This window comes from Panulirus ornatus, chromosome 63 (assembly GCF_036320965.1).
Source record: "Panulirus ornatus isolate Po-2019 chromosome 63, ASM3632096v1, whole genome shotgun sequence".
In the NCBI taxonomy this organism is placed as follows: Eukaryota; Metazoa; Arthropoda; class Malacostraca; order Decapoda; family Palinuridae; genus Panulirus; species Panulirus ornatus.
This window is the reverse complement of record NC_092286.1, coordinates 24,366,853-24,386,976: the sequence shown is the minus strand read 5'-3', so window position 1 is coordinate 24,386,976 and position 20,124 is coordinate 24,366,853. Positions and strand designations below refer to the sequence as shown.

The window sequence follows — 20,124 nt, the reverse complement described above, 5'->3', positions numbered from 1 at the left end:
CATGAGTGAGTGTGAGCGTCCAACATGAGTTGAGGAGGAGCGTGATAGTGGAGTAGGTCCACACAGGATGGGTCACATCCATCTTGGGTGACGTAGCTGTGATGTCTGACACCGAGGGAATCGTGTGTGAGCAACCTGGCATCAACAGTGTATATATGTACCTTAGAACTCGAGGCAATACTTACCATTCTGGAGTTACCTTGAAAACTAGTCTGCCTGCGAATCTAGGAGCCTGAAATGAACGGTCGTGATCCAGTGGATAATTGTACATTTTTCAGGCGTGAGAAGTTCCCTGGGAAAAAATGGGGAAAGTCCAATAATGATAACGTCCATCCTGGTGTTGAAAATAATGGAGAGCGAGCTTCTTTGTTGATCTAGCGTGAGGGAGTTGATGAAGCGAGCAACTGTGGATGGCAGGTGTTAGCCCACGCACATATAAGACTATGTTACGATATCTGGTATTATCATCACATCTTTCTCTTGGGTCTGGAGGAAAAGGTATGCTCAATAGCGACGTTGCTCTCAGTAAATTCAACCATGAGACACTGCAGACGCGAAGCAGTGGTGAAGACGATGTCTCTGTGTGCCCTGCCAGATACACTAGTTGCTTCAGTCGCTCTATTTCGACCTTGTATGGGTCTCTTTGGGCACCCGGCTCCGGGCGACGGCGCAGGAGGTGACATGTCGGGGTCCCTGTCTCGGGTGATGGTACGAGGCGTAGGCATATCATGTTAATATTCCTGAACAACTTTGTTTAATACAAGTTCATTATCATAATTGATGATTAACTCGGCCCTAACGAGCGTTGGTATCAAGTCCAAGGCGAACATGACGAAGATGATGCCACGAATGTGACCATGATGTCAGACTACGTCTCCTTGAACATGATGCTGTCATGCTGCACACTTTCCGAAGGTGAGAAAAATGATGCTGAGGCATTTATGCCATGAGAGCGATGGTGTGTGGTGGGACCCCGAGGCTCCACGTTCAGCATCATGACCTGAGACTGTGAGGTTATCTTGCGATATCATAAACCATCCACCCCAGATGTTTCTGTCCCCAGAGGTGTGCACACACAGCTGTACCGTCCTACACCAGAGGTGTGCACACACACAGCTGTACCGTCCTACACCAGAGGTGTGCACACACAGCTGTACCGTCCTACACCAGAGGTGTGCACAGACAGCTGTACCGTCCTACACCAGAGGTGTGCACACACACAGCTGTACCGTCCTACACCAGAGGTGTGCACAGACAGCTGTACCGTCCTACACCAGAGGTGTGCACACACAGCTGTACCGTCCTACACCAGAGGTGTGCACACACAGCTATACCGTCCTACACCAGAGGTGTGCACACACACAGCTGTACCGTCCTACACCAGAGGTGTGCACACACACAGCTGTACCGTCCTACACCAGAGGTGTGCACACACAGCTGTACCGTCCTACACCAGAGGTGTGCACAGCTGTACCGTCCTACACCAGAGGTGTGCACAGACAGCTGTACCGTCCCCCAGAGGTGTGCACAGAGAGCTGTACCGTCCCCCAGAGGTGTGCACAGAGAGCTGCACCGTCCCCCAGAGGTGTGCACTGAGATCTGTGTCCCCCCTGATAATATACTTCGAGAAATGGACGAAAAAAAATCAGAAAAAAAACATTTCATTTTTTAAGTATTTCAAACATTATCTGAACAAGGATTGATTTCAAAACAATGTTCAAACCTCCTAAAACCATTTAACCTTAAAAAAATGAGACATGTTCCATCCCTTAAAAGAGATAACTCACTCCTAAAGAGATAACTCTTCAACCAGCGACCAGCTTACTTCAGACACGACCCGAGTCGCTCGCTACCTGGGGGCGCGCGCCTCCTGCTGCTGGAACTGGTCCTCTTATCTGTTATCCTTATCATCCCGTCAGGTGGACAACAGCAGCAGCTGCTGCTGCTACTGCTCTCTCTCTCTCGTCTCACTTATCTGGAGGGTCATTTTGCTGCTGTGGGGCGCGCGCGCGCGCACACACACACACACACACACACACACACACACACACACACACACACACACACACAGTCAACACTCCACAAGTGTCGTCACAGACAGTTCTTAATGTAGTTTTGATGTTCGTCCGCCACTCTTAGTCCTCCTCTCCCGCCGCCTCCCCCTCGTCCCTCACTCGCTCACTTCTACTCTCTCTCTCTCTCTCTCTCTCTCTCTCTCTCTCTCTCTCTCTCTCTCTCTCTCTCTCTCTCTCTCGTAGCGTCACCCAGCAACAGATGTGTATGGGGAGTTCACGAAACACACTTACGAATAACTTGAACGAATTCGTGGCTTCAGGTCCAAGATGAATTCCATTTCTGTGCCTCTTTTTTTTTCGGACTTGGTTTTACTAACATATCGTCTGAAACCATGTGTTCGTGTTCTCAGCTCCTGCCCTATTGTGTTATCGGGAAGAGCCAGTGGTCTTGTGCTGTCTCTTTCTTTCATTCCATCGTAAATCCTTTTGAATATATGTTCTCAATGACAACCCATGAGACGGACCATGGTCAATATACTGTCCCTTGGGTCAGAGAGGGATTCAGACGGCAACAGACCACGGGGGTCTGCGATAGCATGAGAGATCAGAGACGCAGAGCTTAGTGTGAGATGGGGGGGTGTGTGTGAACGTAAACAAGGACTATCCAGAACATCAAATGTCAGTATTATATCTATAGTAGCCAAGTGTTGGTCAAGTCTATTGGGAAACGTTGGTGTCCGTTGGTAAGAGCGAACCTGGACTAATATATCATGAAATAACTTCTTAAATTGATGCTTTATGAAAGCCTTTGACGATGGGTATGGACATCCAAAGCAAATCACACGTCAGCCCCCATCTGTTAGCTGTAGTGGCATGGCTGCTTCATCCTAAGACGTTCCTTTGAGGTTAGATTTCGTAGACCTGAATTTACATGTCCCTCTCTTGGGAACTCTTTAGTTTTTCTCGCCTTCTTTGTATTGCTTCTATGGAAAACTTAACATGGCTTTATATCACCAGAGATTATTACAATCGTTTTTTCATTTATGTTACGTAACTCGACGTCATTCGTAATGCTGCCTGTCAAAAAGGTTTATGAAAGAAGAAAAAGACGTTTAATGATATTTCAAACAAATGCAGACCCCCCTCCTCCACGGACCTCAAATACAAGTTATCGAAACACGATAGATATTATTATCTATCGTGATGACAAAACTCTCATGTTCGAGATACACTGACGAGACATGCGTGGGACACAGTGTCCACTTTTGATAGTCAAATGAACACTGGACTGAACAGTCAACAAAGGGTGTTCAAGCGAGGGTGAGAGGGCAGGGCACTGAACACGCAACTGGAGACCCGGTTCAATTGACACCAGCCACCACGGGTGATAGAACCAAATGGTTCATGCGATCATTTGGCAATGTATTTCTCCAACGAACGTTCGTGTCTACGAATTTCGTGACAGAGAACCGCCTCGTCGAACCACCTTCCCACACAGTTCCTCGAGATCACTAATGGCCTCGTAGCTGGACAGTTCCACGAGATCCTAATGGCCTCGTAGCTGGACAGGTCTCCTGGCCTCGTAGCTGGACAGGTCTCCTGGCCTCGTAGCTGGACAGGTCTCCTGGCCTCGTGACATTTTCGTTGCCTCGCGATAACAACACAGGTCTCGAAGGAAATCCTGGTTCATACTGGTTCAGCTTCATGCTGGTTCTACTTTATGGTCGTTCGGGTTCTTATACATCCTAGTTTATACTGGTTCTGGTTCATACTGGTTCTGGTTCATACTGGTTCTGGTTCATAGTGGCTCCAGTTCATACTGGAAGTGGTTCATAGTGGTTCTAGTTCATACTGGTTCTGGTTCATAGTGGCTCCAATTCATACTGGAAGTGGTTCGTAGTGGTTCTAGTTCATACTGGTTCTGGTTCATAGTGGTTCTGGTTCATACTGGTACTGGTTCGTACTGCTACTGGTTCATAGAGGTTTTAGTTCATACTGGTACTGGTTCGTACTGGTACTGGTTCATAGTGGTTCTGGTTCATAGTGGTTCTAGTTCATAGTGGTTCTAGTTCATGGTTACTGGTTCATACTGTTTCTGGTTCATAGTGGTTCTGTTTTACACTGGTTCCATTTCATACTAATCCTGGTTCATACTAGATCTGGTTCATACTGGTCCTGGTTCATCCTAGCTAGGCACGAAACCTGGGAGAAGGAGGATGGGGTCGCCTCTCCAGTGAACCAGCCATCTACAGCCCATCATAAGGAACCCCATCACCTTTGCTGAACACTGCCCATCTCTGGCCAGCCCTTCAGCCCAGCCCTCCAGCCCAGCCCTCCAGCCCAGCCCTCCAGCCTAGCCCTCCAGTCCCCATCTCAGGCCTCTCCATCACAGTAGCGTCTACCCCAGCCCCCAGTACAGCAGTCCCCATCCCAGGCCTCTCCCTTACAGAAGGCCCCATCCCCAGTACTCTACTACGGTAGTCCCCATTCCCAGCCCATCCCCAGTACAGTAACCTCCAGTACTCCACTACAATAGTTCCCATCCCCGGTCCCCCAGTACTCCACTACAATAGTTCCCATCCCCGGTCCCCCAGTACAGTAACCCCCAGTACTCCACTACAATAGTTCCCATCCCCGGTCCCCCAGTACAATAATCCCCAGTACTCCACTACGATAGTTCCCATCTCCGGTCCCCCAGTACTCCACTACAATAGTTCCCATCTCCGGTCCCCCAGTACTCCACTACGATAGTTCCCATCCCCGGTCCCCCAGTACAATAATCCCCAGTACTCCACTACGATAGTTCCCATCCCCGGTCCCCCAGTACTCCACTACAATAGTTCCCATCCCCGGTCCCCCAGTACTCCACTACAATAGTTCCCATCCCCGGTCCCCCAGTACTCCACTACGATAGTTCCCATCTCCGGTCCCCCAGTACTCCACTACAATAGTTCCCATCTCCGGTCCCCCAGTACTCCACTACAATAGTTCCCATCCCCGGTCCCCCAGTACTCCACTACGATAGTTCCCATCTCCGGTCCCCCAGTACTCCACTACAATAGTTCCCATCTCCGGTCCCCCAGTACTCCACTACAATAGTTCCCATCCCCGGTCCCCCAGTACTCCACTACAGTAGTTCCCATCCCCGGTCCCCCAGTACAGCCATGCCTCCCCTGTGGTACCCCAGCCGGGCCCAGTAAGGAGACACACACACACACTAACTTATACAGGCGAGATGGATGGGCCATGTTGACGAGCGGGCTCAGTCCCCACTGGTCTGGGAACACTGTCACGTGCACCTTCACTCTGTGTCTGGCTACACTGTCACGTGCACCTTCACTCTGTGTCTGGCTACACTGTCACGTGCACCTTCACTCTGTGTCTGGCTACACTGTCACGTACACCTTCATTCTGTGTCTGGCTACATTGTCACGTGCACCTTCACTCTGTGTCTGGCTACATTGTCACGTGCACCTTCACTCTGTGTCTGGCTACACTGTCACGTGCACCTTCACTCTGTGTCTGGCTACACTGTCACGTACACCTTCACTCTGTGTCTGGCTACACTGTCACGTGCACCTTCACTCTGTGTCTGGCTACACTGTCACGTGCACCTTCACTCTGTGTCTGGCTACACTGTCACGTGCACCTTCACTCTGTGTCTGACTACACTGTCACGTGCACCTCCCCCTTCACTCTGTGTCTGGCTACACTGTCACGTGCACCTTCCCTTTGTGTCTGGCTACACTGTCACGTGCACCTCCCCTTCACTCTGTGTCTGGCTACACTGTCACGTGCACCTCCACTCTGTGTGTGGCTACACTGTCACGTGCACCTCCCCTTCACTGTGTCTGGCTACACTGTACCACGTCCTGCCCGTCTGGCTACACTGTACCACGTCCTGTCCCACACTGGCTACACTGTACCACGTCCTGCCCAACACTGGCTACACTGTACCAAGACCTTCCCCGCACTGATTACACTGTAACACTGTGGCATATCCTGACTCCATAAGGGCTACACTGTAGCACATCTTAACCTCACTAGGGCTACACTGTGGCATATCCTGACTCCATTAGGGCTACACTGTGGCATATCCTGAGCCACTAGGGCTACACTGTGGCATATCCTGACCCCACTAGGGCTACACTGTGGCATATCCTGACCTCATTTGGGCTACACTGTGGCATATCCTGACCTCACTAGGGCTACACTGTGGCATATCCTGACCTCACTAGGGCTACATTGTAGCATATGCTGACCCCACTAGGGCTACACTGTGGCATATCCTAACCTCACTAGGGCTACACTGTGGCATATCCTGACCTCACTAGGGCTACACTGTGGCATATCCTGACCTCACTAGGGCTACACTGTGGCATATCCTGACCTCACTAGGGCTACACTGTGGCATATCCTGACCTCACTAGGGCTACACTGTGGCATATCCTGACCTCACTAGGGCTACACTGTGGCATATCCTGACCTCGCTAGGGCTACACTGTAGCACATCTTAACCTCATTAGGGCTACACTGTGGCACATCCTGACCCACTAGGGCTACACTGTGGCATATCCTGACCTCACTAGGGCTACACTGTGGCATATCCTGACCTCACTAGGGCTACACTGTGGCATATCCTGACCTCACTAGGGCTACACTGTGGCATATCCTGACCTCACTAGGACTACACTGTGGCATATCCTGACCTCACTAGGGCTACACTGTGGCATATCCTGACCCACTAGGGCTACACTGTGGCACATCCTGACCCACTAGGGCTACACTGTGGCACATCCTGACCCACTAGGGCTACACTGTGGCATATCCTGACCTCACTAGGGCTACACAGTGGCATATCCTGACCTCACTAGGGCTACACAGTGGCATATCCTGACCTCACTAGGGCTACACTGTGGCATATCCTGACCTCGCTAGGGCTACACTGTGGCATATCCTGACCTCGCTAGGGCTATACTGTAGCACATCTTAACCTCATTAGGGCTACACTGTGGCACATCCTGACCCACTAGGGCTACACTGTGGCACATCGTGACCCACTAGGGCTACACTGTGGCATATCCTGACTACATTAGTGCTACACTGTAGCACATACTGACTACATTGGGGCTACACTGTAGCACATACTGACTACATTAGTGCTACACTGTAGCACATACTGACTACATTGGGGCTACACTGTAGATAGTGATGCACAGTCACGACAGAAGGACCTAAGAACTAGTGGGAACCGAGTCTGACGTGGGTATATAGAAAACGGGCGGAGGTGATCGCGGGAAATATTGGAGTGGCTGACCGTGACAAGTGGGGTACCACAGGGATCAGTCTTGGGACCTTCACTTTTCGTCACCTTTGATCTGGAAACATAACTCAACATTTCGAAAAGCATGCGTTCGTTAATGTGTTCGTTGTCATGTTCGTGCGCTGAGTTCAGGCCCACTTCAGCTCGGTGGCACTCATCATGTGTTCCAAAGACTATAAACTGTCTTCTAACTTTTCCCAGACTTTGTGATGGGAACAGTGAGACACAGTGTTATGCAGCAGACACGCTCTGTGTAGCACACATGAAGATCTCTTGACACAGATTTCTATATCACAGTTCTGACCAGTAACTCCCTAGTCCTGGTCTATATCACATCCTTGATCCATTCAGTTTGTCTAACTCGTTTTCATCACAAGAGCTCTCTACAGGCGCTTTGATTTAGATGAAATTAACAAAATGTAAATCTATATAAGAAACGTCTCGTCTACTCTTAACATCATCTTTTAAGACAAATGGAGCCCTCCGTGGTGTACGTAAAGTTTGCGTTCATGGCCGTGACGCATTCACGGGCCCGCCCAGGGTCGAGTGTATGGGTTCGATTCCTGGTTGCGGCAGTCGGTCCACTGTCAACCTAGCTGTTCATCCACCCCAACGGAGATGGTCTATAAAATGGGTAACTGGCATAGGCTAGGGTATATATATATATATATATATATATATATATATATATATATATATATATATATATATATATATATATATATAAATATATATATGAAAGGATCACAATTTCGCGCGGGATCAAGTATGTTTATATGAGTCCACGGGGAAAATGAGACACGATAAGTTCCCAAGTGCACTTTCGTGTAATAATCACATCATCAGGGGAGACACAAGAGAGAGAAATATATCAGTCAGTTGATATACATCGAAAAGACGTAGCTAGGACGCCATTTGGTAAACATGCAATTGTCCCCCACCACGTGGTGGGAGCCCCAAAAACAGAGCACCACGTGGTGGGGACCCCACAAACAAACAGAGGCCCACGTGGTGGGGGCCCCCACAAACAACAGAGGCCCACGTGGTGGGTGCCCCCACACACAAACAGAGGCCCCAGTTGGTGGGGGGACCCCACAAACAACAGAGGCCCACGTGATGGGGGCCCCCACACACAACAGAGGCCAACGTGGTGGGAGCCCCCACAAACAGAGCCCCACGTGGTGGGGGCCCCCACAAACAGAGCCCCACGTGGTGCGGGCCCCCACAAACAAACAGAGGCCAACGTGGTGGGGGCCCCCCACAAACAGAGCCCCACGTGGTGGGGGCCCCCACAAACAGAGGCCCACGTGGTGGGGGCCCCCACAAACAAACAGAGGGCCCACATACCGTCTTTCTTCATATTGACGTCCAAACATTTCTTGAAGCGACATGCTTGGCACTGATTGCGACGCGTCACGTCCACCACACATGTCCCCGCCTCCTTACACACGTAGTCCAGCGTCCTGTGGGGCAGAGGAGGCCGGGAGGTTAATGCCAGGAGGTCCTACACCAGGGGAGCAGGAGGCCGGGAGGTTAATGCCAGGGGAGCAGGAGGCCGGGAGGTTAGTGCCAGGGGAGCAGGAGGCCGGGAGGTTAGTGCCAGGGGAGCAGGAGGCCGGGAGGTTAGTGCCAGGGGAGCAGGAGGCCGGGAGGTTAGTGCCAGGGGAGCAGGAGGCCGGGAGGTTAGTGCCAGGGGAGCAGGAGGCCGGGAGGTTAGTGCCAGGGGAGCAGGAGGCCGGGAGGTTAGTGCCAGGGGAGCAGGAGGCCGGGAGGTTAGCGCCAGGGGAGCAGGAGGCCGGGAGGTTAGTGCCAGGGATCCTACACCAGGGGAGCAGGAGGCCGGGAGGTTAGTGCCAGAGATCCTACACCAGGGGAGCAGGAGGCCGGGAGGTTAGTGCCAGGGGAGCAGGAGGCCGGGAGGTTAGTGCCAGGAGGTCCTACACCAGGGGAGCAGGAGGCCGGGAGGTTAGTGCCAGGGGAGCAGGAGGCCGGGAGGTTAGTGCCAGGAGGTCCTACACCAGGGGAGCAGGAGGCCGGGAGGTTAGTGCCAGGAGGTCCTACACCAGGGGAGCAGGAGGCCGGGAGGTTAGTGCCAGGAGGTCCTACACCAGGGGAGCAGGAGGCCGGGAGGTTAGTGCCAGGGGATCCTACACCAGGGGAGCAGGAGGCCGGGAGGTTAGTGCCAGGGGATCCTACACCAGGGGAGCAGGAGGCCGGGAGGTTAGTGCCAGGGGAGCAGGAGGCCGGGAGGTTAGTGCCAGGGGAGCAGGAGGCCGGGAGGTTAGTGCCAGGGGAGCAGGAGGCCGGGAGGTTAGTGCCAGGGGATCCTACACCAGGGGAGCAGGAGGCCGGGAGGTTAGTGCCAGGGGAGCAGGAGGCCGGGAGGTTAGTGCCAAGAGGTCCTACAACAGGAGTATAAGTAACGGTAACAACAGGGGAAGAAACTGTTGCTTGAGTACACTGAATATTATCACAAGTAACAGGAGGAAATATGGAACTCTATTTTCAACAGGATACGAAACAGAGGAGGAGCTACAACAGTAGTAACAACAGGAGCAGCAACAGTAGTGATAAGTGAGAGATTATTTCTAACAGTAAGGGAAGCAACAGAGAAGGGCATACGGAGCAGTAATAGTAGCAATGGTAGAAATGTCGACAGTAATATGGGTAACGGTGAAAGTGTTACAGACAACAGTAACAGCAACAGAAGCAACATAATATGTAACAGGATGAACAATAGATGTAACAGGAGTAACAGTTGCCGGAATAGGAGGAAAAGTAGGTGTGATAGGAGTAACAGGAGCAGTAAAAGGAGAAACACCATGTGTAACAGGAGCAACACTATGTGTAACAGGAGCAACACTATGTGTAACAGGAGGTACACTATGTGTAACAGGAGAAACACTATGTGTAACAGGAGGTACACTATGTGTAACAGGAGGAACACTATGTGTAACAGGAGGAACACTATGTGTAACAGGAGGTACACTATGTGTAACAGGAGGTACACTATGTGTAACAGGAGGTACACTATGTGTAACAGGAGGAACACTATGTGTAACAGGAGGAACAGAAGCAGTAACAGATGGAAGAGAATCAGCAACAGGAACAACAGTAGGTGTAACAGGAGAAACGGTAAATAACACGGAAAGCATGTAGGTGTAACAGAAGGAACAGAAGTAGTAACAGTCACAACAGTAGGTGTAACAGGGCAGAACAGCAGTGGTAACGGGAGTAACGGTAGGTGTAACAGAGCAGAACAGCAGCTGTAACGGGAGTAACAGCAGGTGTAACAGAGCAGAACAGTAGGAGTAACAGCGGGTGTAACAGCAGAACAGCAACTGTAACGGGAGTAACAGCGGGTGTAACAGCAGAACAGCAACTGTAACGGGAGTAACAGCGGGTGTAACAGGGGCAGAAGAGCAACTGTAACGGGAGTAACAGCAGGTGTAACAGGGGCAGAAGAGCAACTGTAACGGGAGTAACAGCAGGTGTAACAGAACAGAACAGTAAAGGAAGTAACAGCGGGTGTAACAAGAGCAGAACAGCAGTTGTAACGGGAGTAACAGCAGGTGTAACAGGGGAAGAAGAGCAACTGTAACGGGAGTAACAGGAGGTGTAACAGAGCAGAACAGTAGGAGTAACAGCGGGTGTAATAGCAGAACAGGAGCTGTAACGGGAGTAACAGCAGGTGTAACAGGGGAAGAAGAGCAACTGTAACGGGAGTAACAGCAGGTGTAACAGAACAGAACAGTAAAGTAAGTAACAGCGGGTGTAACAGCAGAACAGCAGTTGTAACGGGAGTAACAGCAGGTGTAACAGGGGAAGAAGAGCAACTGTAACGGGAGTAACAGCAGATGTAACAGAGCAGAACAGTAGGAGTAACAGCGGGTGTAATAGCAGAACAGCAGTTGTAACGGGAGTAACAGCAGGTGTAACGGGCAGAACAGCACCTGTAACGGGAGTAACAGCAGGTGTAACAGAACAGAACAGTAAAGGAAGTAACAGCAGGTGTAACAGGGGCAGAACAGGAGCTGTAACGGGAGTAACAGCAGGTGTAACAGGAGTGACGGTGTGTGACAGGAGTCGCCTCACTTGTTACGGTAACGACGGATGGATCGTTTGAAGAAGCCACGGCAACCATCACACGAAGGAACTCCATAGTGTTTACCAGACGCCTTGTCTCCACACACACGGCATGCCGCCTCCCCTCCGCGCTCCATCTGCAGGTGGGAAACGGCGATTGCTAGGCTTTAGCATAAGGAGGTCTGCCTAGCTCTCTACAGGGCCCCTAGGGCACGCTAGGTCATAGCTGGTCAACCTAGGGTTACGGGTCATCTCAGGTCATCTCAGGTCACTGCAGGGTAATTACTTTCCGCCTGGGCAGTGGCACCACTGTGGCCAGTACATGAACAGTGGCACCACTGTGGCCAGTACATGGGCAGTGGCACCACTGTGGTCAGTACATGGGCAGTGGCACCACTGTGGTCAGTACATGGGCAGTGGCACCACTGTGGTCAGTACATGGGCAGTGGCACCACTGTGGCCAGTACATGGACAGTGGCACCACTGTGGCCAGTACATGGACAGTGGCACCACTGTGGCCAGTACATGGACAGTGGCACCACTGTGGCCAGTACATGGACAGTGGCACCACTGTGGCCGGTACATGGACAGTGGCACCACTGTGGCCAGTACATGGACAGTGGCACCACTGTGGCCAGTACATGGACAGTGGCACCACTGTGGCCAGTACATGGACAGTGGCACCACTGTGGCCAGTACATGGACAGTGGCACCACTGTGGCCAGTACATGGACAGTGGCACCACTGTGGCCAGTACATGGACAGTGGCACCACTGTGGCCAGTACATGGACAGTGGCACCACTGTGGCCAGTACATGGACAGTGGCACCACTGTGGCCAGTACATGGACAGTGGCACCACTGTGGCCAGTACATGGACAGTGGCACCACTGTGGCCAGTACATGGACAGTGGCACCACTGTGGCCAGTACATGGACAGTGGCACCACTGTGGCCAGTACATGGACAGTGGCACCACTGTGGCCAGTACATGGACAGTGGCACCACTGTGGTCAGTACATGGACAGTGGCACCTCTGTGGTCAGTACATGGACAGTGGCACCACTGTGGCAACACGAGTGTAAAACTCTCTCAGTAATCACAAATAGTAATCATAAATAGTAATCACAAATAGTAATCATATATGGTAATCGGAAATGGTAATCACAAAAGTAATAGATAGTAATCATAACTAGTAATCATAAACAGTAATCATAAATAGTAATCGCAAATAATCACAAAAAGTAATAGTAATCATAACAAGTAATCAAAGATAGTAATCACAAATATTAATCTTAAATTGTAATCGCAAAGGGTAATCACAAAAGTAATAGTAATCATAACAAGTAATCATGAATAGTATTCATAAATAGTAGTGGCAAATAGTAATCACAAAAGTAACATAGTAATCATAACTAGTAATCATGAATAGTATTCATAAATAGGAGTCGCAAATAGTAATCACAAAAGTAACATAGTAATCATAACTAGTAATCATAGTAATCACAAAGAGTAATCATACACACGATTATGAATAATTGCTTCAGAGGGACGGACAAGCCCAGGTCAAAGCCATCTTGACTTGATTCCTAAAATTATATGAGAAGAAGAAGACGAAAGAAGGAACAGAATTCAAGTTTGACTGAGTCTGAAAAAAATGTGAAAGGGACCATAACGGTCCATCCTCGTGTGGCCCGTCGTCCCCACAACACCCAGGCACGTACTGCAGGCCCAAATCCTTTTAGGAGAGGGGCAGGGGATACGTGCAGACAGCTCATAGGAAGTGATCCCTGCGGACCACAGAAAGGTGAGCAGCGTTGTGGTGGACAGAGAGGAAAGGGGTAGTTAGCAGATGATGCCTGGAGAAATGTTGAGATGGAAGGTATGTGCTTCCCTTCTCAGTAGTGGATGAAGAGCCCCTCCAGATATGTGGAACATAGTGGTGGATGAAGAGCCACTCCAGATATGTGGAACATAGTGGTGGATGAAGAGCCACTCCAGATATGTGGAACATACTTCATCCTCGGGCATACGAGACCCATTTAGTTATAGTTGCTCACACGAGCATCGATTACGGCAGCTTTTGGGAAGCTGACCTCGTGATGTTGATCATGTGACGTATGCTGGACAGAGTAAAGGTTACGGTTATGCTCCAATGTTTACGTTGTCACAAAACTGAACTGCATTGTTCTGATGTTGAACGGAGGAAGACGGGTGACGCTTAGTGATATATAAAGAGATTATTGTGTCTTAGCACCATTGATTTTTAATCAGGTTACTCCTTCCGCAATCCGAGATACATCTGAAGTCCAAATTGAGGAAGGAAATATGTTCGGTACGAGAAAAAGAACCGTTTTGAGAATGGAGAATGGAAGGAAAATGAGGTGAATCATTTAAGAGTTCAATCCTCAGTGTACAAGTGAATAGGGTTAGAGTTGATAAGAGATCCTTCATGGAGAAAAGGAAGATATAAGACGATAGGATCGAACACTGAAGACCTCTGCTGGTGATAGGATAAGGGAAAGAACTCTCTCTGTCAACAGCTATTGCAATGAATCGGCTAGAGAGAAAAAAGTGCATCAGGGAAGAGAAATAAGCTGAGGAAAACGAAGGAAGAAGATCTAGAGACAGACAGACATGTGACTCAGTCTGTTAGATGCTTAGGAGAAAGGTGGACCAGAGGCGAGTGGCACAGGTGCACCAGCAGATCCAGACCTGCGGGAGCCAGTGCTCGTCATCTGAAAGAAGGGAAAGAGAGTCTTAACTCTTTTGAGAAAGTGAGAGTGAAGAAGCAGCAGCTTCAAAGGCTTTCGAGACAGTAGACCAAAGACAACATGGAATAGTCCATTGTTTCAGTGGCAGGGGGCTTAGGAAGGCGTTGAATCGTCCAGTGTTCAGTAAAAGAAAAGTAAAACAGAAAAATATGAGGGACTTTTGTAGATTGGAAAGATAGCAACAGGTTGGCAGAGAGGAAGGTTAATTGAATGACAGAAAGTTATTGAAGGTCCACCTGGCTAATTAGGAGAAATTGTAAGTAGAAGTGAAACCAAAACATGCCAACTGCTCACACACACACACACACACACACACACACACACACACACACACACACACACACACAGGGGACTGCGTCTCGGTGCGTGACGAAGAACATGCGTTGGTATCTTTACTGTTACACTGAGTGACCCTCGCCTCCTGCGTTACGAGTTCCCGGCGCTAGTGGAGTGCAGGACGAGAGTTCCCGGCGTTAGTGGAGTGCAGGACGAGAGTTCCCGGCGCTAGTGGAGTGCAGGACGAGAGTTCCCGGCGCTAGCGGAGTGCAGGACGAGAGTTCCCGCCGCTAGTGGAGTGCAGGACGAGAGTTCCCGGCGCTAGTGGAGTGCAGGACGAGAGTTCCCGGCGCTAGTGGAGTGCAGGACGAGTTCCTGGTGCCAGGGGAGTGCAGGACGAGAGTTCCCGACGCTAGTGGAGTGCAGGACGAAGAGTTCCCGGTGCTAGTGGAGTGCAGGACGAGTTCCTGGTGCCAGGGGAGTGCAGGACGAGAGTTCCCGACGCTAGTGGAGTGCAGGACGAGAGTTCCCGGCGCTAGTGAAGTACAGGACGAGTTCCCAGTGCCAGGGGAGTGCAGGACGAGAGTTCCCGGCGCTAGTGGAGTGCAGGACGAGAGTTCCCGGCGCTAGTGGAGTGCAGGACGAGAGTTCCCGGCGCTAGTGGAGTGCAGGACGAGAGTTCCCGGCGCTAGTGGAGTGCAGGACTAGAGTTCCCGGCGCTAGTGGAGTGCAGGACGAGAGTTCCCGGCGCTAGTGGAGTGCAGGACGAGAGTTCCCGGCGCTAGTGGAGTGCAGGACGAGTTCCTGGTGCCAGGGGAGTGCAGGACGAGAGTTCCCGACGCTAGTGGAGTGCAGGACGAAGAGTTCCCGGTGCTAGTGGAGTGCAGGACGAGTTCCTGGTGCCAGGGGAGTGCAGGACGAGAGTTCCCGACGCTAGTGGAGTGCAGGACGAGAGTTCCCGGCGCTAGTGAAGTACAGGACGAGTTCCCAGTGCCAGGGGAGTGCAGGACGAGTTCCCGGGGACAGTGGAGTAAAGGACGTGAGTTCCTAGCGATGGTGGAGTACAGGACGAGTTCCCTGGACTAGAGGAGTGCAGGATGAGAGTTCCCGCGCTAGTGGAGTGTAGGTGGAGTTCCGGGGACCAGAAGAAGAATACGGGTCGAGTACAGAAGGAGACTGGGTCAGAGTACATGTGTGAGGTAGGACAGTGTCACACGGGCATGACAGGTGTAAGGTAGGACAGTGTCACACGGGCAGGACAGATGTAAGGTAGGACAGTGTCACACGGGCAGGACAGATGTAAGGTAGGACAGTGTCACACGGGCAGGACAGATGTAAGGTAGGACAGTGTCACACGGGCAGGACAGGTGTAAGGTAGGACAGTGTCACACGGGCAGGACAGGTGTAAGGTAAGACAGTGTCACACGGGCAGGACAGGTGTAAGGTAGGAGTGTCACACGGGCAGGACAGGTGTAAGGTAAGACAGTGTCACACGGGCAGGACAGGTGTAAGGTAGGACAGTGTCACACGGGCAGGACAGGTGTAAGGTAAGACAGTGTCACACGGGCAGGACAGGTGTAAGGTAAGACAGTGTCACACGGGCAGGACAGGTGTAAGGTAGGACAGTGTCACACGGGCAGGACAGGTGTAAGGTAGGACAGTGTCACACGGGCAGGACAGGTGTAAGGTAGGACAGTGTCACACGGGCAGGACAGGTGTAAGACCGTGTTACACGGGCAGGACAAGTGTGTGGTGGAAGAACAGATGTGCATTAGAAGGACAGGGAACAAGGTGAGGGTAACAGGTGGTACCTGCCAGGTGAGGGTCAGGTTGCTCAGTACAGCGACCAGGTGAGGGTCAGGTTGCTCAGTACAGCGACCAGGTGAGGGCCTGACTGCTCAGTACAGCGACCAGGTGTGAGCCCACCTACACAGTACAGCGACCAGGTTAGAGCCTAGCTGCACAATACATTGACCACGTGTGGGCACACCTGCACAGTACATGAACTAAGTGAGGGCACACCTGCACAGTACATGAACTAAGTGAGGGCCCAGCTGCACAATACAGGAACTAAGTGAGGGCCCAGCTGCACAGTACAGGAACTAAGTGAGGGCCCAGCTGCACAATACAGGAACTAAGTGAGGGCCCAGCTGCACAATACAGGAACTAAGTGAGGGCCCAGCTGCACAATACAGGAACTAAGTGGGGGCCCAGCTGCACAATACAGGAACTAAGAGAGGGCCCAGCTGCACAATACAGGAACTAAGTGAGGGCCCGGTTGCACAATACAGGAACTAAGTGAGGGCCCAGCTGCACAATACAGGAACTAAGTGAGGGCCCAGCTGCATAGTACGGGGACCAGGTGAGGACACAGTAGCACACTAAAGGAACCATCTGAGGACCCACCTTCACAGTACAAGAACCAGCTGAGGACCCAGCTGCACAGTGCAGGAAGCAGGTGAGGAACCCAGCTGCACAATGCAGGGACCAGGTGAGGGACCCAGCTGCACAGTACAGGAACCAGGTGAGAGGGGGCCCAGCTGCACAGCGCAGGGACCAGGTGATGGGCCCAGCTGCACAGTACAGGGACCAAATGAGGGCCCAGCTGCAAAGCACAGGGACCAGGAGAGGAACCGAGACCAGGAGAGGAACCGACCTGCACAGTACAGGAACCAGGTGAGGGCCCAGCTGCACAGTACAGGAACCAGATGAGGGCCCAGCTCCACAGTACAGGGACCAAATGAGGGCCCAGCTGCACAGCACAGGGACCAGGTGATGGGCCCAGCTGCACAGCACAGGGACCAGATGAGGGCCCAGCTGCACAGTACAGGGACCAGATGAGGGCCCAGCTGCACAGTACAGGGACCAGATGAGGGCCCAGCTGCACGGTACAGGGACCAGATGAGGGCCCAGCTGCACAGTACAGGGACCAGATGAGAGCCCAGCTGCACAGTACAGGGACCAGATGAGGGCCCAGCTGCACAGTACAGGGACCAGATGAGGGCCCAGCTGCACAGTACAGGGACCAGATGAGGGCCCCGGATGAGTACCTAGTACAGAGATGAGGTTCTGGGGAGGACGAGTGAGGAGTGAGGACTGGAGGGCCCGAGGCACCGTGGGCCCCCGCCAGCTGGCAGTCTGACCTGTCTGGCTCTCTTGATCTAATCTGCTGGGAGAGTAGCGGCTGGCCCTCGATACTGGCCATCTTGGTGCCCCACTCTCGCTGGCCCTCAGTACTGGTGCCCCACTCTCGCTGGCCCTCGATACTGGCCAGCTTGGTGCCCCACTCTCGCTGGCCCTCAGTACTGGTGCCCCACTCTCGCTGGCCTTCTGTAGTAGCCAGCTTGGTGCCCCACTCTCGCTGGCCCTCAGTACTGGTGCCCCACTCTCGCTGGCCCTCGATACTGGCCAGCTTGGTGCCCCACTCTCGCTGGCCTTCTGTAGTAGCCAGCTTGGTGCCCCACTCTCGCTGGCCCTCAGTACTGGTGCCCCACTCTCGCTGGCCCTCGATACTGGCCACCTTGGTGCCCCACTCTCGCTGGCCTTCTGTAGTGGCCATCCTGGTGACTGTATGTGTTTGTGGATGATGCTGGGTTTAGGAGGGAGGTAGAGAGTGAGGGAGAGGAACTGCATCATCTTGCAAGGGGACGTAAGCAAGCTCCAAAGTTGGTCTGATGCAAAAGTTGATGCACTTCAACTCCAGTTGAAAACGGACACGATGGAAGAGTCTCAGTTATCCAGCAAGGACCAAGCTGCAGGGGTCTGTGTGTGAGAGGGACTTTGGGCTTTCCACATGATACCATACCCCGTCGCCAGACTCCCACTTTAGTAGAAATCTAATGGAGACGAATTCTCTGCTGGTAGACATCAGATCCGAATCCATTCAAATGCATAAGGAAATATCTAATAAGCTTTTTACGTCCTTTGTTAACATGGCTACGAACGTGATTCTCAGGTTTGGTCACAACACTTGAAGAAGCACAAGGAGCTATTAGAGAAGGTCCAGAGGAGGTCATCATGGATGGGGGCCTAAATTGAAAGAGCTGAGTTGCAGTGAGAAGCTACATAGAGGCCATAGATTCGTTCATGATGGAAGAGAGTCTAGATTGAGTTGACATGAAAAAGGCAGAGAACAGGAGGCCTGATTGGCTCACGACTGGGCTGTTTGAAAAAAAAAAAATGACAAAAAATGTATAATTCCACTCAGCTGATGCAAATAACTTTCTAGTGTCCCCATTACCGCCGTCGTTTATACGTTATTTCTGGCATACAACTCAAAGTATACATGAATTTACAAAACATTTGTCTAGACGACTTTTGAAAGTATTCATAGTCTTAGCATTCACTTCGTCTGACGGTAACTTATTCCATTTAAACACTTATAGGCAAAGAAGCTTTTTTCCACGTCCATACTACATCTTTTAGCTTTGAGTTTTACTCCAATTGTCCTGGTAACCGTATTTTTTTTTTTTTTTTTTTGTATTTCGAAAAGATGCTCTTGATTTCATTTATCGAACTGGCTCAGAATTTTGAACACTTGGATTATGTCGCAGCGAAGTCTACGTTTTTTAAGAGAGAAGAGATCCAATCGTTTTAGCTTTCTTCGTATACCATATTTCTAAGAGATGGGATCCATTTTGTCGATTGTCTTTGTACTTGCTCTAATGTTTCCTCGTCTTTCTTATGTCTTTCTTATTGTTTGGGGACGAAAACCGGACTGCATATTCAAGGTATGGTCTTACTAGACAATTATAAAGTGTGAGAATTGTTTCTGGTGTCATGTAATCTATGTTCCTGGCTATGGAACCTAAGATTTGGTTGCCTTTTTTTAATAGCTGCTGGACAATGTTTAGTGTATTTCAAATTGTTGCTAATGACAACTTCATCTACTTTAGTTAGAGGGTTTGCGAATAGTTCGTATTCGTATATTCTTGTCTCCAAAGTGCATAACTTTACACTTGTCTACATTAAACTTCATTTGCCATCTGCCTGGCCATTAATACGGTAAGATCTTACATCATTTCGTTGTCCCGTCTGTTTACAACCCTACCTACGAGTTTAGTATCGTCAGCAAACTTGGAAATCTTAGATATGAGACTTGAGTTCTAGGTCATTAAAGCAGGTCCTCCGGAGATGCAAAATTGGAAGACACACAACGACTTGTCATAAACTGAGATGAAGCAAAAGACGTTTTGGAAAAGATGGAAAGGGAATCGTGGTGAAGTTGTGTGTGGGATGGTGATGCTGAGGAGGTGAGGGCCCCCCACGAGTGTGGAACTCACTCGCTTGTGCAGGACATGTGAGTAACCGCTGGTGGCTGTCCATCTTGGTGCCTCACTGGTGGCTGGTCCTTGATACGGTCCATCTTGATGCCTCACTGGTGGCTGGTCCTTGATACGGTCCATCTTGGTGCCTCACTGGTGGCTGGTCCTTGATACGGTCCATCTTGATGCCTCACTGGTGGCTGGTCCTTGATACGGTCCATCTTGGTGCCTCACTGGTGGCTGGTCCTTGATCCTGTCCATCTTGATGCCTCACTGGTGGCTGGTCCTTGATCCTGTCCATCTTGATGCCTCACTGGTGGCTGGTCCTCGATACGGTCCATCTTGGTGCCTCACTGGTGGCTGGTCCTCGATCCTGTCCATCTTGGTG

General features: G+C 51.0%; 1 protein-coding gene across 3 annotated transcripts in view; it reads right to left on the bottom strand.

The window, feature by feature from the left end:
• LOC139745999 (photoreceptor-specific nuclear receptor-like) overlaps window positions 1-20,124 on the bottom strand; it is a 104,740-nt gene that overhangs the window by 23,307 nt on the left and 61,309 nt on the right. For 2 of the 3 annotated variants that reach the window (XM_071656780.1, XM_071656782.1), the window contains exons 1-3: window positions 16,879-17,538; window positions 11,434-11,561; window positions 8,686-8,801 (exon numbers count right to left, since the gene is read on the bottom strand). In XM_071656780.1, coding sequence (XP_071512881.1) covers window positions 8,686-8,801; window positions 11,434-11,561 — 244 coding nt within the window. In that variant the 5' untranslated portion in view covers window positions 16,879-17,538. Of the gene's footprint in view, window positions 1-8,685; window positions 8,802-11,433; window positions 11,562-16,878; window positions 17,539-20,124 lie in introns of those variants that run through there. The other variant, XM_071656781.1, reaches the window with a different exon arrangement.